The sequence below is a fragment of the Ipomoea triloba genome, chromosome 1 (assembly GCF_003576645.1).
Source record: "Ipomoea triloba cultivar NCNSP0323 chromosome 1, ASM357664v1".
Classification (NCBI taxonomy): Eukaryota; Viridiplantae; Streptophyta; class Magnoliopsida; order Solanales; family Convolvulaceae; genus Ipomoea; species Ipomoea triloba.
In genome coordinates, this window is record NC_044916.1 from 27,545,371 (window position 1) to 27,572,320 (window position 26,950).

The 26,950-nt window shown below is 35.0% G+C and overlaps 4 protein-coding genes and 6 non-coding genes across 10 annotated transcripts; 8 read left to right on the plus strand and 2 right to left on the minus strand.

Moving 5' to 3' along the window:
* LOC115995965 (telomere repeat-binding factor 1-like) lies at positions 1 to 4,336 on the plus strand. Its single transcript, XM_031235111.1, has 7 exons — positions 1 to 106; positions 947 to 1,166; positions 1,329 to 1,546; positions 1,982 to 2,066; positions 2,666 to 2,749; positions 2,895 to 3,245; positions 3,740 to 4,336. Exons 2-7 carry the CDS (start codon positions 1,017 to 1,019, stop codon positions 3,752 to 3,754), a joined length of 903 nt encoding a protein of 300 aa, XP_031090971.1. The 5' UTR covers positions 1 to 106; positions 947 to 1,016; the 3' UTR covers positions 3,755 to 4,336.
* A 1,323-nt stretch (positions 4,337 to 5,659) lies between these two features.
* LOC115995971 (LIM domain-containing protein WLIM1-like) lies at positions 5,660 to 6,851 on the minus strand. Its single transcript, XM_031235117.1, has 2 exons — positions 6,592 to 6,851; positions 5,660 to 6,398 (listed from the first exon to the last, which is right to left on the minus strand). The coding sequence occupies exons 1-2, from the start codon at positions 6,724 to 6,726 to the stop codon at positions 5,895 to 5,897; spliced, it is 639 nt and encodes a 212-aa protein (XP_031090977.1). The 5' UTR covers positions 6,727 to 6,851; the 3' UTR covers positions 5,660 to 5,894.
* Positions 6,852 to 8,093: 1,242 nt separating this feature from the next.
* On the plus strand, positions 8,094 to 8,165 carry TRNAP-CGG. Its single transcript has one exon. It is a non-coding gene; the product is annotated as a tRNA-Pro (tRNA).
* Positions 8,166 to 10,946: 2,781 nt separating this feature from the next.
* Positions 10,947 to 11,018, plus strand: TRNAP-AGG. The gene has a single exon. It is a non-coding gene; the product is annotated as a tRNA-Pro (tRNA).
* Positions 11,019 to 13,978: 2,960 nt separating this feature from the next.
* LOC116030495 (nucleolar and coiled-body phosphoprotein 1) lies at positions 13,979 to 17,475 on the plus strand. Its single transcript, XM_031272754.1, has 4 exons — positions 13,979 to 14,157; positions 15,238 to 15,550; positions 16,265 to 16,325; positions 16,612 to 17,475. The coding sequence occupies exons 1-4, from the start codon at positions 14,090 to 14,092 to the stop codon at positions 17,175 to 17,177; spliced, it is 1,008 nt and encodes a 335-aa protein (XP_031128614.1). The 5' UTR covers positions 13,979 to 14,089; the 3' UTR covers positions 17,178 to 17,475.
* A 2,847-nt stretch (positions 17,476 to 20,322) lies between these two features.
* On the minus strand, positions 20,323 to 22,964 carry LOC116011737 (general transcriptional corepressor trfA-like). The gene is made up of 3 exons (XM_031251144.1): positions 22,256 to 22,964; positions 21,796 to 22,225; positions 20,323 to 21,762 (listed from the first exon to the last, which is right to left on the minus strand). Exons 1-3 carry the CDS (start codon positions 22,962 to 22,964, stop codon positions 20,826 to 20,828), a joined length of 2,076 nt encoding a protein of 691 aa, XP_031107004.1. The 3' UTR covers positions 20,323 to 20,825.
* A 1,914-nt stretch (positions 22,965 to 24,878) lies between these two features.
* Positions 24,879 to 24,950, plus strand: TRNAP-UGG. The gene has a single exon. It is a non-coding gene; the product is annotated as a tRNA-Pro (tRNA).
* A 208-nt stretch (positions 24,951 to 25,158) lies between these two features.
* Positions 25,159 to 25,230, plus strand: TRNAP-AGG. Its single transcript has one exon. It is a non-coding gene; the product is annotated as a tRNA-Pro (tRNA).
* Positions 25,231 to 26,092: 862 nt separating this feature from the next.
* On the plus strand, positions 26,093 to 26,164 carry TRNAP-UGG. Its single transcript has one exon. It is a non-coding gene; the product is annotated as a tRNA-Pro (tRNA).
* Positions 26,165 to 26,372: 208 nt separating this feature from the next.
* Positions 26,373 to 26,444, plus strand: TRNAP-AGG. The gene has a single exon. It is a non-coding gene; the product is annotated as a tRNA-Pro (tRNA).
* Positions 26,445 to 26,950: the final 506 nt, after the last annotated feature.

The window sequence follows — 26,950 nt, forward strand, 5'->3', positions numbered from 1 at the left end:
AGAAAAAAGAAAAAAGAAAGGAAATAATACTTCAGAGTTCAGACAGGGCACGTCCAAATTCTGAAAGCTCTAAGCATCAAATCGCTACATCTGAACGACTTCTCTGGTGATTTTCAAACTTTTTAAACGTTTAATTGCTTTTTGCCAACTGAACTCTGATTATGCCTTTGGAAATTTTCGTATTGATTCAAATCTAGGGTTTGTGTTTGGGCTATTGCAGAATATGATCTCAGATTGAAAATTTGTCTGGAAATTGATCTCTATGATGATTCATTTTCTCTGTAGTGCTTACTAATTTGCAGTACGACCACAGCGTTTGAATCTTTTATTGTGATTACCTTCACCAACCCAAAAAAAAAACAAAAAAAAAAACAAAAAACAAAAAGAAAATGCTTTTTCATTTTATTTTTTAAATATGGAGAATTTCTTTTGCATTGTTTTTTTTTAAAGGTTATGTTCTTGAATGAGTGTCTGCAGTGCAAAAATGGAATGAATTTTTGTCAATTTTGTGTCTCCTTTTTGCTAATTGATGATCTCAGCCAAATAAAGTTGGTTGATAAATTGTGTTGGAAGTTTTGTAATGTGATAAGAACTCAATTTATTGTTACAAAAACTCCATATCAAGGATGTAGTACTTAAGATTCTTACTATTTGGACTTTGTTTAAGTGATACTGCTAATTAATTCTGTTTGCTAGTGTTGGTTATGAATTATAGCTTGTTCACGGTCTTGAGGAGGTAATCAATGCAATGGTAACTTCAAATTGATACCTGTGGCATGTGCGAACTTCTGCATGCCTTCATTTGATCAGGGGACTAAACATGGAATAGCTTTGAATTACTTGTTTGTGGCATTTTTTAGATTATGCCCTTCATATAATGATATAATGAGGGTGGTCCCGGTCTAAACATAGTGTTAATTATATTGGTGTAATGTTGGTTATACAGGATAAATCTCCCATTTCTTATTGTCTTTGTCCTTCGTCTCCCTTAAGACCTCTTTCCATAAAAACCTTTAATGGGTGCACCTAAACAAAAATGGACTCCTGAAGAAGAAGCTGCTCTTAAAGCTGGAGTACTCAAGCATGGACCAGGCAAATGGCGCACGATTCTTAAGGATCCAGAATATAGTGGAGTATTGTATCTTCGTTCAAATGTAGATCTCAAGGTAAAACTTCTCATTGTTCTACTTATAATCTATTTTTTTCAATGGGAAAAAGAAGTATTGATTTCCTAGGGTATTAATGATAGAATAATCTCTCATAGTGCCCGTAAATATGTCTTCTTGAGTTAGGCACTTCATGCATTTATTTCTGTTTGATCTGATTAGGACAAGTGGAGAAACATGACTGTGATGGCAAATGGCTGGGGATCTCGAGAGAAGTCAAGATTAGCACTTAAAAGGGTGCACCGAACCTCTAAACAGGATGAGAGCTCATTGGCTCTTACAAATGTAGTTCAAAGCGAGGAGGAAAGTAGTGAAGGCAAGCGAGTTGCAACTTCTAGTGGCTCTCCACAGAATGGTGGCTCAAAGAGATCCATCATACGGTTGAACTCCTTTTTTATTACTTTTATATGGCACAATCTTTTTATTACAGTTGTAAATTTACTGCATGTTTTAATACACTATTCATTTTCCCTTTGAATGTGACACTTGAAAGGAATTCTGCTTTTGATTCTTCAAAGCGTCTATTTGGCTTTGCGTGTCTTATGATTGTTTTTAATTTTATATTTCCATTTTCTAGAATAACGACACATTTTTGTAAGTTTCCTACTATTATGATTTTCTATAAGAGATGTCTGAAGTATTAACCAAATATTTCTTATGCTAGAAATTTAGCACCCTCGGTGAGTCGGTGTTCCCCTAGAAAAATTGGAAGTTGCATTGTTATACCAGTCTAACTATGTTTTGTTCATTCGAAACTTGAACTGGATAGTGCATAAGATGACTCTACTAATCATTGCCTCTTTTTTTTGTTATAGGTTGGACAATCTTGTTATGGATGCTATAAACAACTTGAAGGAGCCTGGTGGATCAAACAAGAAAACTATTGCTGCATACATAGAGGTAAGTCTCTTCTTAATTGAGCATACTCTCAGAAGAATGAACAATGGAATTAGCCAATTAGGCTTGGTGTAGTGGCCAAGAGGGCACCTATGGATTGTTAGGTCACTGGTTCCAATGTTCAACTCCTGTAAATTGCCTCTGACTCTCTGAGTAAAAAAGATTGTGCATATCCTACCCAGACCAGAGCCTTACACAGTATAGCAACCTTGCATATAGGCTTCAACCTTTTGACTACCAACGTTAAGGTTTTCTTCTTGACTAGTGGACAAGTTTATAGTAACGATGTAAAAAATAGGTGGCAAAAAATCCAAGCTTGATCCCATAATGTACTTGGCTCATACATTGTAACGAAGAAGAGAAAATTGGAGTTTGGTTTAACTAGCTATTCAAATGTTACTGAAATTGGATGTTATTAGCTGATCCATATCTAGCCTCTGTACAGATATCAAGCATATGAGCTGTAATATCAAACATCTTGAAGCTATTGAAGTTCAAGGGTCATGCACGGATTCAAACATGCTTAGTACCAACATTATTCATATTTTGTTTGTTTCAGCCTGTTATTCATTATACCCAGAATTGCGTTCTTTGTTTTGTAGGATCAATACTGGGCACCTCCAAATTTTAAAAGGCTACTTTCTGCAAAACTTAAGTATTTGACTGCAACCGGGAAACTTATGAAGGTGATATTATACTTTGTCTGCATTTAATCTGTGAAACAATGTTTTGTTTTAAAACAAGGAATAATTTTAAGAAATACTCCGTATTTCTTTATTTGGTCTCTTCAGGTTTGATCATAATACTGTTGAGTGATTTCTTCTTTTGCAGATGTCACGGAAATATAGGATAGTTCCATCTTCATTGTTGTCTAACAATACAAGAAACCCTCCCATTCCAATCTTAGAGGGCAGGGAGAGAATCTTGCCTAAGGTTGATCGGTATGATATTGATATACTCACTAAATCTCAGATTGATTTGGAGTTAGCCAAGATGAGGAGTATGACGCCTCAGGAGGCAGCAACTGCTGCTGCTCAAGCTGTTGCCGAAGCTGAAGCCGCTATAGCAGAAGCTGAACAGGCAGCAAGGGAGGCAGAGGCAGCAGAAGCTGATGCAGAAGCTGCACTAGCCTTTGCAGAAGCAGCAATGAAGACAGCACATGGGAGAAGCACCCCTAGGATGGTAAATCCTTCATTTCTTTTAGTTATAAGGATTTTACTTAGTTTCTTCCATTCTCTAGCTTCCGTTTTAGTAGTTGTTGATTCTCAGTAAAGAGATCATAGCTCATAACTCCACTTGGCTCCAAAGGGAGCCCTATTTTCTTCATAAAAGGCCATTTAGGATTACATCTTACCTCACAAAGGCATTTGTGCTTTGTGGAGCAATATGATAGTATGCCTGAAATGGCCTCCATATATTTTTCCTTGAGCATATATTGTTTGTTTCTTTTTCCTTTTAGTTGGTGGTTGTTATCTGGCCTATCTTTGCGATGCTTGTCGAATTAATCTTCAAATTGGTGGTTTCTATAGTCCATTGGCTCTTCAGCATGATTATACATACTCCGTACATAGCATGATTGCATTATCCAAAAGATTTTTCCCTCTATAAGCTATTAGCACTCATGCATACTACTTAATCCTTCATTAACTGTTTTTCTTTTTCCTGAACACATTTAGATGATTCAGGCTTGATGGATTTTGCCAAAGGAGAATCTCGATCTCGTAGACCTTAATCCAGATGAAAGGGTGCAGATGAGTTTCCAGCCATCTCACTCTTACTCCACTCTTGTAAATATGGCGGATTTTCCGGTGACTAGAATCAGGTGGTCAATTTGTAATCTTGAATGCATCTTCTGGTCGCTGACAAGCTTGGATGTTGTGTTTTCCTTTTGTTTTTTCGGATGTTTGTGTTTAGGTGTTGACAGATATATAAGCCGGTAATCTGTAAGGGAATTGAAGTTTGAATCAGAAAGGGAAAATCTTGGTGGATAAACTAGGAACACTTGTTCAGGTAAAAATGGGAAAGGGGAAGTTTCATTCTTCTGATAGTATGGATACCTTGTTTATAGAAATGAAATCTAGGCATTGTGCTTAGTCGTAGAAAATGCTTCCTCAATCTTCATTTCACTTAACAGGAAAAATGTTTTTAGTTTTCGTTTCCTTCTGTTGTTAAAATTTTCTATTTCTCATAGGAAATTATATATTGTGTATAAAACACATGTTCATTGTAAATTTTTAATTCTTTCAAAACTTAATTTAGGTGTTTTTTTCATATACCCAAAGGTTTTTCTCGTCTCTCCCATGCAACATCGACTTGACGATATTATTATTATTATTATTATTATTATTATTATTGGTCAAGCCATGAGGTATCATAAGCATGTCTTATTGTAGGAGACATTTTTAAGCTCGTACCATATTCAGACTAATTTTTGTTCGCACCGAGTCAACCCAATTAAGGGGTAAAGTGCCGGTTGTTATACTGTGGACCATGGTCCACAGAGCTTTGTGGATCATGTCCAAAAATGGCTTGTATTTTTGTGTGTTCATAACAAAATAAAACCACAGTGTATCTAAAATGAAACTGTTCTGGACATTGTGTTTATATGCAACTGACTTATAAAACAAAAGAGTAACTAATTGTGATTGTTTGACTTTCTTTTTGGATATTTTAATATTATTTTAAATGTAAAAAGATCATCCTTATATATAAAGAATATAATTACACCAATTTTTTGGTTGAAAGTTTTTCTTCCCCTCACTATGTTAAATTGTGTTGAAATTATGTGTACTTTTTAATTCATTAGACATCCCTTCGATAGTTCTATTCTATGTAAGCCATACTATTTTATTTTCAGGGTACAGTGCTCAAAATTTTCATAAGAATTTAGATAAATATATTAGGAAAACTTTACTCCTCTACTTGCTTGATAGGAGTAAACTCAAATTAACCCGCCTCAATTTTTATAAGTGACTATAACTCTATACGAAATCAAGTCCCTTAAGAATGTATGTTTTGGTTGCTAGGCGCTCCTCCTCGGACGCGCCTAGGCGGGGATTAATCCCCCGTGTATCTTTTTATTTTATTTTTTATTTTTTTAAAAATTTGTTTAAATATTTTTACTTTTTTAAAGACTAATAATTATAAATTATAAATTATATAATACTTTAATAATTAATACTAAAATATTAAATATTAACCTAAAAAATATATAGAATTTGTTAAAATGATTTTGAGTGAAATAACCCATTAAAAAAAATAACAACAACTTAGACCACCATTTAAGGTGATATGCTAGGCCGTCGACCGACACCTAACACCTAGGCGGGGATTAATCGGCGCCTAATCAGAATTTTTGCAACTCTATACATAAGTAACACCAACATTAATATATAAAACATAAATAAGTGCCCCAAAATTTGGGGGCACAGCCACCACACTATGTCGGTACATAGTATTATTTAGCCGGGGTCGGCACTACCCACACAAGTGACCCCATATTAAATTAACTCTTAAAAATAATTATTTTTTTTATTTTTCATTTGTCATACAGAAGTTGATTACTTTTTGAGTTTGAAATAATAACGATGCAAATATAAGCTGGCAAAAATAATGTGTATATTATGTAGAAAGAAAAAAAAAAAGTTGTGGCACAAGCAAGGTGCTTTCAGTCAGTCCTTCTTTCACGTACTAAGCAAAAAAACAAGAAAGACAAAAGCCAAATAATGAAACCTCCATCAGCTCATCATATCATTTGCGCGCATAAAAAAAGCTGAGCTCCCTCCCTCCCTCCCTCCCTCCGACCGGGACGGATAATAAAAAATCGGACGATCACTCGGCCGCCGCCGCCGCAGCCGCGGCGGCGATGATTTCCGGGTCTAGGATGGGAGCGGCGGCGGAGGTCTCGCTATCACTGCCGGCACTAAAATTGCCACTACCTTCGGAGTGGAGCTGGCTATAATTCCCCTTCTCCTTGAAGAGCTGGATATGGTGATGCTTGCAGTAGAGCCTCCCCTCGTAGGCAATGTAATTGGAAGGGCTAATCGTGCAGCCCGCGTAGCTGCACTTGAAGCAGGCCTTGTGGTACGCCGTCCCGTTCACGCTGATCTTCTCGGTCGGATAAACCGTGAGGGTGCACGTGACGCATTTGTCGGTGGTCCCCACGAAGTGGCTCGACACCACTTTCCCAAACCTGATCTCCTCGCCGCCTTTCTCCGGCCTCGCCACTCTGGGGATCCCTTCAAAGCTCTTGTCCAGGCTGCCTGTTCTCTTGAACAGCTGATCAAAGTGTGGCCTGCAGTATAGAACCCCCTCAAACGAGTTGAAGTTGCTCAGCTGCACCATCAATCAAATATATTAAAAGTTTAGAACGTTAATTTGAAAATATCAAGCTCATCTGATCAGCCTGACAATCCCAGGCTAGGATTTAGGGTTAGGCTGGCTAACTCAAAAACGAACTGACTGGTCTGATTGACATTCTTATTTTCAAGATGAGATATATATATATATATATATATGAGGCACAGACCTTGAGGGTACCCTTGCAGTGGTAGCACCTAAAGCATGCTTTGTGATAAACTCTGTTGTCTGCAGCCAGGCGATCAACAAGATACACGGTCTTGTCACAAGCCATGCACTTCGTGTTTGTTGCTTGAAATGCCATTATTATTATTATATATATATAGATATTTTAATTGGAATTTCTTTTTTATTTTCAAGCAAGGCGAGTAGAGAGAACAAGCTAAGCTTGTGTTTTTTATGCTTTTGTTCTCTCTTCCCCTTACTCTTTTTGAGCTGATGATGAACAAGAATGCAATTCCAGGGAGGTTTAAGAAGGAAAGTATATAGAGAATAAAAAGGAATACCACAAAGGCTGAGGGGTTGGGCGTGAATATCGAGAAAACAACAGTAGAATAGGATAGGTCAGATGATCGAGTTTAATTTATTTGGCCATTTCCACTCCGATCCACACATAATTATATATGCACAACTAACTTATTTGACTTGGTGAGTGTAATGCCAATTTTTTTTTTGAAGTCTGAAAAAGAATTATCAATTCGGCAAATGTATAATGGGATGAGGGTAGGGGTGTTAGTGAAAGGCTCTACTCGTGTTTGTGCTCATAAGTGTTCGTTTATTAAGGTAAACGAATATAAATGAACAAATTTTAAAACTCGGTTCATAAACAAACAGAGTTTGAACAGTTGTAAGCTCGTTTGCTAAAAGCTCGTGAACAAGTTTGTTTAGTTTTCATTTTATAATGTTTACGAATAAGAAGTTAATCATATATATATATATATATCACTGTTGCAAAAATTCCCGGCCTAGGCGCTAGACGCCCCTAGACCGAGGCCAATTGCTCAATATATAACTGTTGTGTTGTTTGTTTGGTTATTGTTTGTAAGCATTAATTATTTATTGTTCATGAAGGAATTGTGATCATCAATATATATATATATATATATATATATATATATATATATATATATATATATATATATATAGTGCATGTGTTTGGTTATTAAGTATTCATGAATGTGAACGAACATGTTCACGAACGTGTTTACAAATATTAATGAAATATTCATGAATGTGTTCGTTAATGTTAACGAACACGTTCGTATAACGAACACTAATGAATGCTTAACAAACAAACACGAACACGAATGCTCTATAAATCTTAACAAACGTACACGAACAACATTCGTTAACCGCCCTAGATGAAGGCAAGCAAAGCAAAACTCAAATAAATCTTGCCTGCCTATTATGCTAAGCTAATGAAGCTGCTAAGCATTATTGTAATAAACATAGTAAATCTCAAGTATTTCTTTCTAAGCATTCCTTCATTAGAATGTAATGCCTGCCAGCCATTTTCAGCTTTTCATTTGTATCTCCATGTCAATATAATCATCAAAGCCACAAAATGTGTTCTAAAATGGAAAAGGCCGGCCTGATCTGAGAAACTAAACAGTAATTGTGTCGCGTACATATAGAACGATTTAATTAATAAACGACTCTACAAAAGAACAAGGGCATTTGGTCTAGTGGTATGATTCTCGCTTCGGGTGCGAGAGGTCCCGAGTTCGATTCTCGGAATGCCCCTATATCTTCAGTATTTTCAATTTTACGACATAGACAGCAGTTGGCTTTGTAGGGAACCGAATCAATTATGCCGAGTTCGATTCTCGGAATGCCCCTATATCTTCAGTATTTTCAATTTTACGACATAGACAGCAGTTGGCTTTGTAGGGAACCGAATCAATTATGACGAATTGACGAGCCCACACACAATATGTTTAGGGGTGAACAAACAATCTATCGGTTACAAAATTGATGGGAATTTTTAACTGTCACAGTCGACAGAAGTAAACGCTAAAATTGATCATCAATTTTTGATCGGTTATATTGGTTATCGAAAAAGCAAATGGATACTAATCCAAATACTACAAAGTTAGATTGCAAATGACAAAGTGCTAAGTCTAGACACAGTAAGCCTGTAGTAATTAATGACAATACAAATTACAATGCCAAATTGCCAATTGCCTAAGTGCCAATTATGATGAATTGACGAGCCCACACACAATATGTTTAGAGGTCACACTTGTGTAAGACCGTCTCACGGATCCTTATTCGTGAAACAGGTCGGGTCGAATCGAAACAACATGCAAATGTCATACTTATATGCTCAAATATAATACTAATCAAGAATACAATTTTTGTTACTTATAAAAGAAAAAGTAATACATTTTTCATAATAAATCATGTTGACAAGTGCCATTTACTTATAAGGTAACATATAATACTTTTGAAGAAAAATGTAATACTTTTAAATCGAAATGTAAAAGTATTGTATTTTCCTTTAAAAGTATTACATTTATCCTTATAAGTAACAAAATTTTTATTCCTAATTAGTATTACATTTGAGCATATAAGTATTACATTTGCATCTTGATCTGACCCGACTCGTCTTATGGTGAGATGGTCTCACACAAGTTTTTGTCTATGTTTAGGGGTAGCAAACAGTCGGCCGGTTATATAATCGATCGAAAAATTGATGAGAATTTTTAACCGTCATAACCGACTGAAGTAAATGCTATAACTATCGAATCATACTAAAAGAAAGCATGTCACTGCTCAAGGTCTGAAACATGCTTTGTACTCAACCCATGTCACTGCTCAAGGTCTGAAACATGCTTTGTACTCAACCCGATGATCCACACTTTAGGGCCGAACCCACAAAGATGTAACTTTCAACTTGCAAAAGTTATTCGAGTCAAACCTTCATCTTAGTGCAATTTTGAATTGAACCCACGAGTCAAACCTTCATCTTAGTGCAATTTTGAATTGAACCCAAACAACTTTTAAGCTTTTCACAGAAGGAATTAGGCATACTCAATTGTAGTCCCCTTGCTTTGTAGTACCATATCTTGTCTATACCTAAGAGGGACTTATCAAATGAGAATTCATGCCCCCCTAGGAGCTCTTCTTTCGCAAAGAGTTTCGACGATCAATTTTCGTTCAGTTATATCGGTTATCGAAAAAGCAAACGGATACTAATATAATCCAAATACTACAAAGTTAGATTGCAAATGACAAAGTGCTAAGTCTAAACACAGCAAGCTAAGCCAGTAATGACTAATGACAGTACAAATTACAAACTAACAAATACAAATTACAATGCAAATTGCCAATTGCCTAAGTGCCAAAAAAAAGTTCAATCATACTGCCTAGGTGCCTAAAAGCACACTGCCAAACATCAAACCTTAACCTATTAAATGAAATTAAAACCACTGGGATTATTACTATTATTTTCTTTATACAAACCCTTGGCCGACTGGCTATGGGCAGTTCGCGGGGCTGATGATAGGAATGAGGAGTGAGGGCGTGGGAGGATGGAGGGAGTGACCGTCTGAATGTGTCAGTGTGTGGTCCATGTGAAAAAGTGGAATTGTGGAAGATTGAAACTTTGAAGAAGTTAAGAAGTCGAGAATTGAGACTCTGCTTCTTTGTGAAAATGATTAGCCGATTAGGCCATTAGGGGGTTTAAGGTTAGGAGATTATCAATTTTGTGTTTTTTTTTTTTTTTTTTTTTTTTTTTTTTGGGTATTGGGCTAATGGATGTGCTTATGGAGTTATGGCTGAGTGGCTCACTAGTAGTGTAACTGTATGAATATAAGTGAATTATGTATAAGTGTATAACCCAATATTAGATATAGGTTGTGTTTGAAAAGCAGGAAAATGATTTTCATTTTCCTTTATAGTGTTTAGTTGCATTTTAGAAAACTGTCTTGATGTGTTTGATTATTTATTTAGAAAAATGAGCATAAATATTTTTAGTTTTAAATTTTAAAATACACAATAGTGGTGGACGTGGTGGTGACAAGAGAAAGGGGGTGATTGGCTGCTCCATTGTTACAAACCAAAAATAACTTTCCCCCCAAAAAGGAGAAATTAATTTTTCAGAATGAAAATCTCTAATATTTTTTTTAACCACTCCCTTATTTTCTATTGACTTCTATTTTCCCCTTAAGCTAAACACTGAAAATCCAAAAAATATTTTTCAAAAATCATTTTATGGATTTTCAAACGTACCCATAATGCACACAACAAATGCTGGAAATTACGTTGCTAATCTCCTTATACCAACTGCACAACACAAACAAAATAAGATAAAAATAACCTATAATACACAGTTTTCATTGTGGGCATTTGGGCTAGTGGTATGATTCTTTCTTTGGGTGTGAAAGGTCCTGAGTTCGATTCTTGGAATGCCCCAATTTTGCCCTTTTGCTGGTCCAGTTAACACCTGACAGAAGTAGGCAAGTCAGCAAGCAGCCAAGCAACAAAGTAAATTAGAAAGACTTACAAGATAACATGTCGTGTGGGCATTTGGTCTAGTGGTATGATTCTCGCTTAGGGTGCGAGAGGTCCCGAGTTCAATTCTCGGAATGCCCCTTTTTCTGTTTGTGTAAGCAGCTAATTATGCAATTTTATTTTTCCAGTCAAAATGCTCCTACAAATCACTTTGGTTGAATAATTGGTTCTTTCTTTTTTCTGTTTGTGTAAGCAGCTAATTATGCAATTTTATTTTTCCAGTCAAAATGCTCCTACAAATCACTTTGGTTGAATAATTGGTTCTTTTTCTGTTTGTGTAAGCAGCTAATTATGCAATTTTATTTTTAAGCAGCTAATTATGCAATTTTATTTTTCCAGTCAAAATGCTCCTACAAATCACTTTGGTTGAATAATTGGTTCTTTTTCTGTTTGTGTAAGCAGCTAATTATGCAATTTTATTTTTAAGCAGCTAATTATGCAATTTTATTTTTCCAGTCAAAATGCTCCTACAAATCACTTTGGTTGAATAATTGGTTCTTTCTTAAAGTGTGAGAGATCTTGAGTCCAATTTTCAAAATTTATTTTTTTGTAAACCGTTTATTTACCTATTAAAATACCTTTGTAAGTCACTCTAGTATAAAAGCATATATAAAATATTAAAATCTCGCAATTTTCAACCAATGCTCATTATTCAAGACTCGAGAAACAAAAGGCTTTCACTTTAATTGACTAGAACATTTTCTATAACAAAAAAAAAAGATAAAAAATCCTAATTGTTAATGGTAGGTTAACGGTTTTATTAACGGATGACAAAAAATGGTCATGCCATAATAAAACTATGACTAATATAGGATGTTTTGAAAAAAGAAAAAAGAAAAAGGACTAAAATTGAAACTGCACCTATAAATCTAGAGCCAAAAATAATATATATATATATAATGCATATTCTATTGGATTCGGTGTAAATGAGGTGGAAAATAGTGACGGGGTTGAAGCCATTCGTTATGATGATAAGTTATTTTATTTTTTTTGAAAATCGATGATAAGTTATTATTCCTGACATAATTGATGAAAATGAATTTTCCTTTTTGTGCTTCATTATTGGATTGAGGGGTAGAGAACAAAAACTAAGGGGTTATTTAGCAACTTGGAAAAATGGAAAATTTTCCAAAAAATTGGAGAAATGAGGAAGTGAAAAAATGGAAAATGGAAAACTTGTTTACTAAAACCAATTCTCTAAAATAACTTTCCATCTCCATTCTTCCATTTCTATACAAATTTGGAGAGAAGTAGAATGGATCTCTCCATTCTTCCAAATGGAAAATGGACGGGTGAACATTACTTCGCACACTTGGAGGTCTCGGTTCGAAACTCGCTAGGTGTGGCTTTCTTAAGCTAATATCTTGTTTTCTTCTTCTTGCACGCATGCTTTGCTGACCCAGAGGTCCCAGGTTCGAAACCTGTTAGCAGGGCCGGATTTTGGACTGACAGCAGAGGGCCTAATATTTAATTTTTACCTAACTAGTTATGCAATTAAAAAAATAAATAAATTTGTAACTAGTCATTGAAGATTCTAATGGAGAAATTGTAAAAATGTTTGTTTATAGTATTTTATATTGGAGATTAAGGGCTCGAATCTTGCCCTTTGCATACACTTTCCTTTTTTTTTTTAGTAAACCTTTTGCCTTCCTTTTTTTTTTTTTTTTTCTTTTTGCCTTTCTCTTTGCACACAACACCATTCTATCACCTTATTATTATTATTATTATTATTATTAGAAAAAACCCTCTTTTTTTGAGTAAACCTTTTGCCTTTTTAAAAAAAAAAAAAAAAAATCCTTTTGCCTTTCTCTTTGCACACAACAACATTTTATCACCTTATTAGTATTATTATTAGAAAAAATTATGGTATTGATTTTTAAAATTGCGCTTTTAATAGGGCCTCATTTATTTACCAGAACGGGGCCACCAAAACAAAAAAACCGGCCCTGCCTGTTAGGCTAATTTCTTTTCTTTCTTCATGTAGCCATGTGTCTTTATTATCCTATTCTTTTCCTTTTCTTCTTCTTAAGCTAATTTCTTTTGTTATTATTATTGTTGTTGTTGTTGTTGTTGTTGTTGTTGTTATTATTATCTTTATTATTATTGTTGTTGTTAATAATAATAATAATAATAACAATAATAATAATATTATTATTATTATTATTTTATTATTGTTGTTGTTATTATTGTTATTATTATCTTTATTATTATTATTATTATTATTATTATTATTATTATTATTACTATTGTTGTTGTTGTTGTTGTTGTTATTATTATTATCTTTATTATTATTGTTGTTGTTGTTGTCGTTGTTGTTGTTATTATTATTATTATTATTATTATTATTATTATTATTATTATTATTATTATTATTATTATCTTTGTTGTATAAATATACAAATGTTATATGAGATGATTGTATTTAATGAAGTTTTGAGTATTTTGTTTTGTAATCGAATTATGTACTAAAACTAACGAAATGAAAAAATTAGAGAAATGGAGAAGGAAAATTAGAAAACTGGAAAAATGGAAAACTGGAGGAATGGAGAAGGAAAAATGGAAAACTGGAGAAATGAAAAATTGGAAATGGAAAAACAGAAAAGTGAAGTAAACGACCCCTAAGCTTTACTTTGGGTTGAAGAAATTAGGATTTTTATCTCATCAATATGGTATAAGTGCCTTTTGGAGAATTACAAAAAAAAAAAAAAATGATTGGATAATTTTACCCTGGTATAAAATGGACTTTGGTGAAAAAAATTTATAAAATGACCAAAAGTGTCCAAATTTCAAAAGTCGGAATGAATGAAGACAAAACAATAATTTAAAAATGTAAAATTGTCACGAAAAATAATGAACTTACACTGAAATTAACTCTTTTTATAAATTATGATTAATAGATTATGTACCAATACCAAATTTATTTATAATTCTGCTAAAAAAATATATGCCTTCTGAAAAATTAGGATACGACGTAATTTTGAACCATAATCGGTAATCCACCCTGATCCATAGTATAACAACTGCACCCTAAACGTATGGACCAAAGTGTTAAAAGTGATAAGAAAGCCCAGTAGGCTTGAATTTTGGTACCCGGAGGAGTGTTAGCATTTCAGCAGACTGAGTTTGTAGGCAGTCATCGCCGCCGATCTGTAATGTCTCGGCTTGAACGCCGCGATTCTGATCCCAGACGCCACAGGTCTCGATTCGATCAAGAACCCAGGTAATTGCCCTGCAGCGCTCCCATTAGTGTATATATTTCTACTTCTCTGTATGTGCGTCTCTACGATTGCGGTGGTGAATTTTTGTAAGTTCTGAAAGATTGGGAAACACTTCAGATGATTGATTCATTGTTCTGATGGAATGTCGCGGTCTGTTGTTGCAATTAGTTTGGTTTCCAAGTGTTCGCCGATGAATATTCTGGATTGGGAATGCAGGATGTTGAAGTTCTTTTGTATTTTGCTGATTAACTAGGTTCTACAAAGCCCTGATGTGCCTGGGAACAGTGAATAGATCCTTGTCATTGGTCTGTTGAGATCTCCTTAATCTTGATTTTATTGAATTCTGGTAAAAATGTTCTGTTTATTGCTTAAGAAACCTTTAAAAAGTTTCCATTTTATCAATTCAAGGTTAGAATTTGTCTGAACGGAATGAGGGGACTCTGGAGAGTGGGGTACCATGAATTGATTAGTTTGTGTATTTGAGTATTTGAAAGCTAAAACTAGTTAAGGACTTAGCCTTTGCAAGCTGCATCTAGTTGGATGTGTATATTTTCTTCACCATTCTTCATTGTTGTTGCTCCGTTTGGTAGGTTTGTCACTTCTGGTGTGAGCTGATATTACTTGATCAGCATTATCCCTTGCTTTGAGATGAAGTGGCTTCCATTCTCTTACTCTAATTTGGACTAATTTTTATGAGGTCTGATTTCTCTCAGTCCCCAACACTTCATGCAATCCACACTTGAGGAACTTTGCTTGTAATCAGTATATGTTCCTTTCATCATACTACAGATTCTATGGCTACAAGTTATGTTCACAGTTTCATATGCATTTTCTTTTGGAACTATGATTTAGTTAGCTGTATGACACATTCCCAAGCCTTAGGTATGGTTTCTTGATTCCGTTTGTTGCTAACCTCTGCTACCACTGAGGTTCAAAATTACCTGTTTTGACTGTTAGGTAATAATTTATTTTCTTGAGGTCCACTCTGCTACATGAATGGGCTTGTTCCAATTTATAATTTATATGAAGCTTCTGGTGTTCTTCAGTCTTTGATGATCGTCCTATAATTGCTACTATTTTAGCCCAAAGAGATCTAGGCGGGATAGTAAACCAGAAAATGAGAGGCACCCCACCAACAATTCTTCAGATGTTAGGAAAAATTCAGATCGGGAACGAAATCACCAGCATCAATTGCGAGATGCTGTGTCTCATGAGGCACCATCTAGACAGGAATATAGGACAGAAAGAACTGCAAGAAAGGTATCTGACCAGAAGAGGGATGTTCACATAGAAGGAACCAAACATTCTTCTGATCCATCAGAATTACCTCAGCAGCCATCTGCCAAACATTCTACGGATCCAGCAGAAGTACCCCGCTCTCGGACATACTTTCAGGTGTCTTCTTTAATAATTAACAATTTTTTTTCATGGTACTTAAGAGTGTGTTTTAGTGGACATTTGCTTACCTGTGGTGAAATGCACTGGTGTTCTCTTCCCTCATTTCTTTTCTTCCTTTTGATGCCCATATTCTTTTTTATAACATTTTATATGCACCAATAGTTTTAAAACTATGTTTCCTCCCAGTGGATGGTTATTGTATTGCCATTGGATTGATACTCATTTTATATGCATCAATATAATGCTACTTCCACTATAGAGAGAGACTAAATTGATTGGTGGAAACATTTAAAAAAAAGCCTCCTTTTTGGATAACGAGGGAAACCCTACAACCCTTTCGGGTGTAGGTAAACTCCACCTTGTGACCCTAGCCGGCAAAGGACCACAAGGAAGTAAACCAGACTAGGTTACCCATAGCTGACCGGCTCAAACCAAGGGGGCAAGGATTCGAACTTTTGACCTTGTGGTTACAAGTGTGGATCTCTTGCCATCTTGGCAATTTTGGAAACCTTTTCCCCTTGATCTGTTATCCACTTATCAGTACTAGAGTCCCTTACTCAGGATTTGGCTATTAATGACTAAATAGCATGTTCTTTGATTTGTTGAACTTTCGTTTTGGCTGATGCATTGGAATTCTTGTTCAGCCAGTTGACTTCAAGTACCTCTGTGTATATAACACTGTTAGGCTTGCCTGTGCATTTCTTATAACAGCACGATGAGCGTGGTAATGCCGGGCAAGCTGGTCGAAGCTCAAGGCGAAGAGAGTCAGATGGTGAGTTCCTCTTCAATTGCCTTCTAGCCTTCTAGCCTTCTAGCCTTCTAGGTGCCATTCTATTTTGTCCCTTTCTTGGTATTGCCATGTGTGAAACTAAACTGGGCTGTGGCGCAGTGGGGGGAATGGCCAGGGGAAGGGGAAGGGGAAGGGGGATATGTATGATATATGCCTTAATCTCACTATTCAAAGTTTCTCCCTCTCTAGCATGAGCAATAACATATTAGTGTTCAGTGTTGCATTGTCCAGTAAATTTTTTCTTCAACATGTTATTTTCCTTTTAAAGGGCATGGCCACTGGAGGGATGCCAAGGAGCAGGTGAACAGGAAAACAAGTAATGATGCATTGCCGATGGACCAGAAAGCCAAAGTTCATGGAAAAGGAACTGATGATTGGCGCCATGATGGGTACTATGAGTTAGAAACAAATCCAAAACCACCTGCAAAGAAAAGGTCATTTAGAGAGGAAAAGATTTCTGCAGATCCTGAGAAAGAGGAAACAGAGGCAGCTAAGCATAACTCCTCCTCCAACCGCCCTGTACATGTTGAAAGAAGAAATGAGAAAAGCAGCTATGTTTCTCATCATCCAGACCAAGCTGAGAAGCAATTCACTGGGGATAGATCAGCAAACAGGAGTGGGACATGGAGGGGGAAGTTCCCTTCAAGACCAGGTAGGTACTATGACAGCGGTAATTTTAGGGGAAGAGACAAAGTGGGTTCAAGGCCAAGCTATCGTTCAAACAAGAGTGTTGAGAAGTGGAAACATGATCTTTTCAATGAAGCAAACAAGAGTCCTCCCCCACAGAACGAAGAAGATCAGATCGCCAAAATTGAAGCACTTCTGGCTTCATAATTGCCACAGTTGTTATTTGCCACCTTTTCCTTTACAATTCCATTGAAGAAAATATTTTGTAGGCAAAGACCAGCGTGTTTTATTCACCACAGGCTGAGAGCCTTTTCTTTTGCTCTCAATTATATCAAGTTGGCTTGGGTACTTTGTTAAATCAGTAAAATGTTAACCGTAGCAGCCAGCTAAATTGTGGCAGTTGGTTTTTTGTTTTTGGAATTGGGGTAGTGGATTGCCGTTTGGGGTTCAAACTCAACCCTACTCCATCAATTTCTCATTGAATCCAAAAAGGTTTCTTTGGATATCTTCACTAATTTATTAAAATAATTTGTTTGTACTTTTTAAATGTAATATCAAACTCATGTTTTTACACACCATCACAAACGAGTTAATACCAATTTAGTTTTGATCCTTTTCTAACAAGTGAGAACTCAATTAGGTAAAATTATCAAAGTGGAGATGACCCACCCAATTATAGTAATTAGTCGAGGACTAACTAAATTGGGTATTATCTCCATCACAAATAAGTGAACCCAATTTAGTTTTTGATTATAATAAAAAAAATTTAGTCCTTTTTCTAATTGCTGAGAACTCAATTAGGTAAAATCATCAAAGTCGATGACTAAATTTTTTTTAGTCCTTTTCTATTAGTTGAGAAGTCAATTAGGTAAAATCATCAAAATCGATAGACCGAATTATAGTCGAGGACATCAGAATGGAGTTCCCGTGCAGAGACAAAAAGTAGTTTTCCTTTACTCCCCAACTCCCAAGTATTTTTTAACCAAAAGTGGTGAAATGAGAAGAATTTGGGAGGACACAAGACACAACTTTGGATGTTAACGCAGTATAGAAGATTAAGTTAGCAAATGTGTTGAGATGGATGGAAACAACAAAAAGAGGTTAATTACATACAGACAGGCTGTTTAGTACTTAGTAGTAGTTGCAGAAATGAAGCAGGTGCCATATTTGTCTCCACTCTCCAGTGTGAACCAAGTTGAAGCGATGTTAAAAGAAAGAGGAAAAAATACAACATTACATTTTTCTTTGCTGAAATGTAAGATTAGGTGTTTAGATCTTCTGCTGCATCTGTATTTGGCAATTAACTGAACTGAACTTGCAGCTCTGTTTGTTTGGTTTGAATTAAAAATTTAAATAGTGTGAACTGAACTAATGTTGTTTAGAATTTCCATAAACTTTTATCTTATCTTAGCATTTAAAGATCTAAATCTAAAACATAAGGCAGGAGAGTAAAGTTGGTGGACATTCATATATAAATAAATAGAGTTTTTTCCCAAAATGGTCCATCGACTATTGCTCATTCTCAATTTTGCATTTCGACTTTCAATTGCACCTAACGTGGTCCCTTGACTTTCAAAAACTCACCCAATTTAGTCCTCCGTTACATATTCCGTCAAATCAATGTTAAAATGGAGGGCATTTTCGTCCATTTACCTATTGTTAGCCTAATAAACATTGAGAAATAGTTGAGGGACCGTTTTGAGAATAGTCAAGGGACCATTTTGGGAAAAACTATTTTATTTATTTCATTTTTGTTTATTTTCATTTTTTAGACTCTATAAAATTAGAATTTCTATACATTTTTTTTCTACAAATATAAATACTTAAAATCGTGATAATGTGCGCACATCACAAAAGATTTTATGATTGACTTAAAAATTAACTATAAATTTTATTGTTGAATACAAATTGACAATTATTAAACATTATTTTTAATAATTATTGTGCCCCGTGTAATATACTAAAATTATTAGGTAGGATTTTTATAATTAAGGTATAATTTAATTAAATCAAAATTTTTAAAAATAATGTGTCCACATTACGAAATAAATTATACTTGCCTTAATAATTAATAATTAATAAAAAAAATAAATTATACTTGCCTTAATAATTAATAATTAATAAAAAAAATAAATTATACTTGCCTTAATAATTAATAATTAATAAAAAAAATAAGAAGAGGAAAACATATAAATTAATAATTAATAAAAAAAATAAGAAGAGGAAAACATATAAAAGATGTCATAATAAAAAAAATAAGAAGAGGAAAACATATAAAAGATGTCATACAATATCTTAAATAATGTAAAATAATATAAAATTTAATAATTACTTCGAAATCAATACAGAAAATATTGCAGGAAACATTAACGAGATTTTACTTTCGGCTCACTTGAGAAGTTTACTAGAAAAATTTACGTTTCGGTCCAATATTTTCCCTACATTTTACACTCTTTGGGTGTCTACGCTTGAAAAAAAATATTATTTTCAATGGTAAAAGTAATATTTAATGTGATACATAGTGATTGATTGTCTATGAACATAAAAAATTAAAAAAAAAAAAGAAGTATATGAGTATTTATGAAATTTACGGAACTTATTGTAAAACTTCATAGGAATAGTTTGTATATTTAGAGGGGAAAAGTCTGTAAAGAAAGTTAAAAATTTTGAGGTTGGATTGCGCGATTTTAACTATTTATATTTGTAAGAAAAAATGTATAGAAATTCTATTTTTATAGAGTGTAAAAAATGAAAATAAACAAAAATGAAATAAATAAAATAGTTTTTCCCAAAATGGTCCCTTGACTATCCTCAAAACGGTCCCTCAACTATTTCTCAATGTTTATTAGGCTAACAATAGGTAAATGGACGAAAATACCCTCCATTTTAACACTGATTTGACGGAATATGTAACGGAGGACCAAATTGGGTGAGTTTTTGAAAGTCGAGGGACCACATTAGGTGCAATTGAAAGTCGAAATGCAAAATTGAGAATGAGCAATAGTCGATGGACCATTTTGGGAAAAAACTCAATAAATAAATAAATAAATACGGAGTAATAGTTAAGGCATATAAATTAGTAATGCACTATTTATTTATGTTGTGAATTGGGTGGTAAAATTTAATGCAATTGACAAGCCTCTAGTCTAGTTGTCTACACCTCACCAGATGAGATAGTTGAAGATCTCAGGTGTGAGAAGTAAACAGCCCCTTGTTCATTCTTCAAATCACTATATGGTTTAACACTCTTACTTGCAAGCATCTCATCGTAATTCTGATCATAATTGTATTATTCACTTGTAACAAACAATATAATGAAGGGGGGATCTGAAAGAAAGAAAGAGATGCCAGATTAAATAGATAATAGGTTTCTGAAATGCAGTATGTCTTCTTGAATCAATCAATAATCTTTAATTTGTCTGCAAGGCCGCGATAGTGATTGGCCGCCTCTTCTCTTCTTGTAGTACTGAAGACAGAAATATATATGATAGGATGCTGAACTGAATTTCTCTCTCTCTTCATTCATTCTTCCTTTTGTTTTGTTTTGTTTACCAACACCTCGAAACCATCCATTTCTTGACGGGAGAACATTATGCCAATTCTTCTTCAGATTCACGGTGAAATTGAATCAATGTCCAAACTAGCTTAGCATCACCTTTACATAGTAGTAAGTAAAAAGGGAATCAAATTCTTGTTCGTTTAGTTGATATCGTCTAAACAGATTGAATAATCTTGAACCTTGAACCCTGCAAGCCTAACAACTGTGATGATTTATCTATCTATCTATCTTGATCTGCTGAGGAGGAGGAGAAGGAATTGGAACTTGGAAGTGGACTCATCATCATCCATCATCCATCATCTGTCTGGTTTAAACTGAGTATCTGCTTCAGAAAGTTGATGATCTTGCAGATGCTTGATGTCCCCTTGGGTGTGGCTGTTGGAGGTGACTTGATGCTGATGATCTGGAACCACTTCTGTTGTGGAGCTTCCCAACATCTCTTTAATAATAGGAATAGGAATAGGAATAGGAATAGGAATGGACATCTCAGTGTCCCGATTACTACTACTACTACTACTTCCCATCATAATAACCCCTTGAGCAAACGATACGGTTCTCTTCACCTGTTTAGGAGGAAACCATGACTCGTGCACATCCAATGACGAAGATGAAAAGTTTCTCCTCAGACTCTGGCGAGTAGGAGCATGATGATGAGGAGGACTTGAATCATAAACAGGCTGCTCTCTTCGTTCCTCCTCCTCAACTAAACTGCTACCTGACATGTTCGATTCTACTGCAGCTTGCCTCGATATGCCATTCTCTGCACCACACCCACACGAGGATGAGGACGAGGATGAGGACGAGGACGAGGACCTTCTTTCTTCAACTTCTTTCTCAACAAACATCCTTCCACTTACCTCTGATGATGTAAGGGAGCTTGAAGCATTGCTGTAACTTTGCTCCACACTTTCTAACTTTTCCGGTTTCATTACAATCTCATCCACTAAAATATTTTTCATTCCCATGCCTGACTCCAAACATTCTTCTTCTTCTTCTTCTTCAGACGACTGACTTCCATGCCCAACATCCTCAGAAGCATGCTCTATCTTAGATACCAGCACTGCTTCTTCAAACATATGCTCATCATCAATCACTTTCTTTTCTTCCCTATCCCCTACATCTTCTTCTTCTTCTTCTTTCTTGTCTTCCAGATCCTCCCCATCTGACATCGATTCAGTTTCAGGACCAGAACTTAGCTTGGAGTTGGCATGTCCATTTGATTGTGGAGCCATCTGCTCAGCAGCAAAGTAAGATTCCCGTTTATCTTGCTTGCTCGCTCCAAAGATTGAGGGCCCTACATTTAAAAACTCACTCCCCTCAAACAATGTTGATGTTGTTGTTTCTTTAGGTTGAAAATCTAAAAAATCTAATCCAGAATTATTCTCTCCAGTTTTGTGTTCTTCATTAGAGTAATATGGAATATCAAAAGGGTTTCGCCTAGGTATTAAAACAGATGGAGCTGATCCGGGGATTGGAGGCAATCCCTCTTGGTAGGAATCGGGTAGAGTGTCGAAAGGATTCTGCCTTGTTGTCACAATAGAGCTCTCCATCATCATGCTCACCCACTTTCTTGACCTTCGTCTTTCCATAACACGCTCTAATAGTTGGTTTCTTTCGAGCTCAGAGCTTCCCACTTCCATCATATTCTTCTCGTCTTCCTCTGTCCACTTGATTGCACTCTTTGTTACTTCTTCATTATCTCCTTGTATTTCTTCTTCTTCTTCATCTTCTTCTTCGTCTTCAACTTGTAATGCAGTTTTTTCTTCAATACTATCATCAGATTCTTCACTGCTATCATTGGACCTAGAAAAATGCTCAGAAGTAACATTAACAGGAGGCCGGGGTGGAGCACCTTCATCTAAAAGCGGATGAAGCTCATCATCAAGCATTGCTACAATCTCGGCAACTGAAGCAGCATCTGGAGAAGAATCACACCCCGAATCTAAAATTTCTTCATCATCATCCTTGTGTTTTGCAGGTAAACCAATATTCGGCAGTTTAGAATCACAACAACCTATCAATACTGATTTGTTATCAATTTCCTGAGAACTCAACTTTGGAATGGGCAAACAATGATCCTTGTTCAAAACTAACCCATCACCATTCTCTTTATTCAGTAGCTCAAATCCAGTATCATCATCATCACAACTATCATCACTACACCCTTTACTTGTTTGCACACTATCATTTGAAATGTGAGTCTTAAAATTTCCCCTATCATCCTCCTCTCCTCCTCTGATTTGGGGCGCTTTTTTTTGGCTAAAACTAAGCAATGCTCCAAGCAAAACACCAGTACAGAAAATAATAGGGAAGGCAGATACTAATAACGAAAACACATAAGGAAATGATCTGTACACAACTGCCAACAAGAACAGCATAACCATAACAAATGGATGGTTGCAGGCTGCTCTAAAGCATGCTCCTATCTTTCCCATTCAAATCTGTATGTAAAACAAACATCATCTATCAATCAATAAACACAACACATTTTAGATATGAGAAACACATCTAAAGAATTCAATATTTTCTGGAAAGAATTTTTGGGACAGGACAGGCCAAGGCTAGGGCTAGGCTACCAAATTTTGCCTCTACATGTAAATTTGCTGTGTTTATTAATTAAACCAAACTATAAAATTATTGATCAATTCAATTGTATAGTAATTAAAAGTGTTATTTAAAGGCAAGAAAGAAAAATACAGATATGAGATACCCTTGCAATGGTGGCACCTACAAACAATGTTGTTTTCTGCAACCGGATCCGGTTCCAATTTTCACAGAGCAAGGTGAGTTGAGAGAACAAGTATTAATTTCTTTTCTTTTTCCTTTTTGGTCCTATAAAGAAAGAAAGAAAGAAAGAAAGAAAAAAATTAAAAGAATATATACAAGAAAAAAGTGTGGGGTTAGCAATAAATATCGGAGAAAGAAGAGAGAAGTTTATGGGAATTTAGGCATTTGCTTCTCATTTTATCCGAAATTAAAGCAATCCCTCCCACACTATTCATTTGTATTTCTCATTTAATTTGAGTAGTTTCAAATAGGGATCTAGATGTGGATATGCCCTTTTTTTTGTTTGCATTAATAGGAGGTTTGGTTGGATGGAAGGAATTAGAGGAAATGAATTGTAATTCGGTAAGAAAAAAATAAGGTGAAAATAAAGTAGGAATTCAAATTATATTGGTAGTGAGGAATAAAATTGTTGAAAATGAGAAGGGAAGAGGTTGTATAATGGCTAAAATGTTTTTGTATAATAATAATAATAATCAAGGGGAAAAAAAATATTTTTCATCATTTTTTCCTTTCGTTTCACGTTTAATTGCAATCCATATGGAAGATGGTATGAATTGCAATTCCCCTCAAACTAAATACTGTAATTCGGATGGTCAAAGAATTATGTTGTAATTAAATTGTAAATGCATTTAACCAAACAACCCATAAACAACTTTCCCTAACATCTTCTGGTGCATTTAGAGGGAACAGATCAAGATTAGACGTAATTGTTGCTTATTTTTAACACCAATACACTCTAGTGATATAATTCCCGCCCTGCTTTGAGTGCGAGAGATCTCATCCCGAGTTCATTCTCAGAGGTCAGAATGCCCACATTGTTGTTGTTAGTGTTCGGAAAATAAACTTCATTGAAATTAAACCAAATCAATCCTCAAACAGTCTGAAATGATATGACGAGGAGTCAAGTTCCAAATCCTTTATCCAACTAAGTGCTTCGTCGATTCTCAGAGCTTCAGCTTCCTTCACCCCCACATTGTTATTTTTTGTTTTTCCAATTGAGTTTACAGTTTGACACCCACCGTTCGCAATGAAGCAAATGGGTTGGGCGTAATTCGAATTATTTGAACTAACATTCGAACCCCGAATCGATTTTTAAATTTCGAGTGAAGCTAAATAATTATTGGTTCGGATATTTTAAATTTTGGTATATCCAAATGTAAATTCTTTTGGATATCGGGCGTTAAAAAGTTGTCCACACCTGACCCTAATTAACCGAAATTTTATTATAAATATAATAATAAATTTAGTTTTAAATGTATTTCATAATTAATAATATATTAATTTTTAAAAGTCTATTCGTTAATTATTAGTATTTGTCTTGTTTTTAGTTTGATAGTATATGAAAAAAATATAAATAATAAAATCATTAAAAAAAACTCAAAATTGATAAAAATAAAATTTTTGGTATATCCAAACTAATCCGAAATAATTTCACCCAAATTGAACATATCCGAGTTAAATTTAGTTCGGATATTGGGTGTGAAAAACATCACATGGATCGAACTGAGGCTTTTGCATTTTGGATGAGACAAATATCTTACTTACACAGATTATAATAACGTGGGCATTTGGTCTAGTGGTATGATTCTCGCTTTGGGTGCGAGAGGTCCCGAGTTCGATTCTCGGAATGCCCCAATCTTGTCTTTTTGCTGCTCCTGTTAACACCTGACAGAAGTAACCAAGTTAGCCCGAGTTCGATTCTCGGAATGCCCCAATCTTGTCTTTTTGCTGCTCCTGTTAACACCTGACAGAAGTAACCAAGTTAGCGTTAGCAAACAGCAAGCAACGAAGTATATTAGAACGAATCAGCATATAAAATAGTTACAAAATAAATTGATGTGTGGGCATTTGGTCTAGTGGTATGATTCTCGCTTAGGGTGCGAGAGGTGCCGAGTTCAATTCTCGGAATGCCCCATTTTCTGTTTGCGAGTCAAAATGCTCCTATTGGTTGAATAANTATAATTCCCGCCCTGCTTTGAGTGCGAGAGATCTCATCCCGAGTTCATTCTCAGAGGTCAGAATGCCCACATTGTTGTTGTTAGTGTTCGGAAAATAAACTTCATTGAAATTAAACCAAATCAATCCTCAAACAGTCTGAAATGATATGACGAGGAGTCAAGTTCCAAATCCTTTATCCAACTAAGTGCTTCGTCGATTCTCAGAGCTTCAGCTTCCTTCACCCCCACATTGTTATTTTTTGTTTTTCCAATTGAGTTTACAGTTTGACACCCACCGTTCGCAATGAAGCAAATGGGTTGGGCGTAATTCGAATTATTTGAACTAACATTCGAACCCCGAATCGATTTTTAAATTTCGAGTGAAGCTAAATAATTATTGGTTCGGATATTTTAAATTTTGGTATATCCAAATGTAAATTCTTTTGGATATCGGGCGTTAAAAAGTTGTCCACACCTGACCCTAATTAACCGAAATTTTATTATAAATATAATAATAAATTTAGTTTTAAATGTATTTCATAATTAATAATATATTAATTTTTAAAAGTCTATTCGTTAATTATTAGTATTTGTCTTGTTTTTAGTTTGATAGTATATGAAAAAAATATAAATAATAAAATCATTAAAAAAAACTCAAAATTGATAAAAATAAAATTTTTGGTATATCCAAACTAATCCGAAATAATTTCACCCAAATTGAACATATCCGAGTTAAATTTAGTTCGGATATTGGGTGTGAAAAACATCACATGGATCGAACTGAGGCTTTTGCATTTTGGATGAGACAAATATCTTACTTACACAGATTATAATAACGTGGGCATTTGGTCTAGTGGTATGATTCTCGCTTTGGGTGCGAGAGGTCCCGAGTTCGATTCTCGGAATGCCCCAATCTTGTCTTTTTGCTGCTCCTGTTAACACCTGACAGAAGTAACCAAGTTAGCCCGAGTTCGATTCTCGGAATGCCCCAATCTTGTCTTTTTGCTGCTCCTGTTAACACCTGACAGAAGTAACCAAGTTAGCGTTAGCAAACAGCAAGCAACGAAGTATATTAGAACGAATCAGCATATAAAATAGTTACAAAATAAATTGATGTGTGGGCATTTGGTCTAGTGGTATGATTCTCGCTTAGGGTGCGAGAGGTGCCGAGTTCAATTCTCGGAATGCCCCATTTTCTGTTTGCGAGTCAAAATGCTCCTATTGGTTGAATAATTGGTCTAATTTTCTGTTTGCGAGTCAAAATGCTCCTATTGGTTGAATAATTGGTCTAATTTTCTGTTTGCGAGTCAAAATGCTCCTATTGGTTGAATAATTGGTCTAGTGGTATGATTATTTTTTAGAGTGTGAGAGATTTTGAATCCAATTCTTAAAATGTCTTATTTTTACTTTTAGTAAATGCTTCTATAAATCATTTTGGTTGAATAATTGGTCTGGTGTATGATTTTTTTTTAGGGTGTGAGAGATCTTGAGTCCAATTTTTAAAATGTCCCATTTTTACTTTTTTAGGATGCCAAAGGCCTTGTGCTCTATTGGCACTCGGTGTCCCGGTTAACACTCCCACATGAATGATAGGAGTGAGTCTTACTTTTTTGGTTCACTTTCGCAGCAGGCATATTCAAGCAAAATATTTTCTGAAAAATTACATATTCTCTAGTTCTTATTTCATCCCGTATATG

Bases quoted from the DNA above. Each gene is read 5' to 3' on its own strand.
- LOC115995965 (XM_031235111.1), top strand. From the start codon at position 1,017: ATGGGTGCACCTAAACAAAAATGGACTCCTGAAGAAGAAGCTGCTCTT. The intron at 1,167-1,328 runs GTAAAACTTCTC...TGATCTGATTAG, and splicing joins GTTCAAATGTAGATCTCAAG to GACAAGTGGAGAAACATGAC. The intron at 2,750-2,894 runs GTGATATTATAC...CTTCTTTTGCAG, and splicing joins CAACCGGGAAACTTATGAAG to ATGTCACGGAAATATAGGAT.
- LOC115995971 (XM_031235117.1), bottom strand. From the start codon at position 6,726: ATGGCATTTCAAGCAACAAACACGAAGTGCATGGCTTGTGACAAGACC. The intron at 6,399-6,591 runs GTCTGTGCCTCA...TTGATGGTGCAG, and splicing joins ACTGCAAGGGTACCCTCAAG to CTGAGCAACTTCAACTCGTT.
- LOC116030495 (XM_031272754.1), top strand. From the start codon at position 14,090: ATGTCTCGGCTTGAACGCCGCGATTCTGATCCCAGACGCCACAGGTCT. The intron at 15,551-16,264 runs GTGTCTTCTTTA...TTCTTATAACAG, and splicing joins GCTCTCGGACATACTTTCAG to CACGATGAGCGTGGTAATGC. The intron at 16,326-16,611 runs GTGAGTTCCTCT...TTCCTTTTAAAG, and splicing joins AAGGCGAAGAGAGTCAGATG to GGCATGGCCACTGGAGGGAT.
- LOC116011737 (XM_031251144.1), bottom strand. From the start codon at position 22,964: ATGGGAAAGATAGGAGCATGCTTTAGAGCAGCCTGCAACCATCCATTT. The intron at 22,226-22,255 runs ATGAAGAAGAAG...TACAAGGAGATA, and splicing joins AGTTGAAGACGAAGAAGAAG to ATGAAGAAGTAACAAAGAGT. The intron at 21,763-21,795 runs AGATAAACGGGA...TGCTGCTGAGCA, and splicing joins ATCTTTGGAGCGAGCAAGCA to GATGGCTCCACAATCAAATG.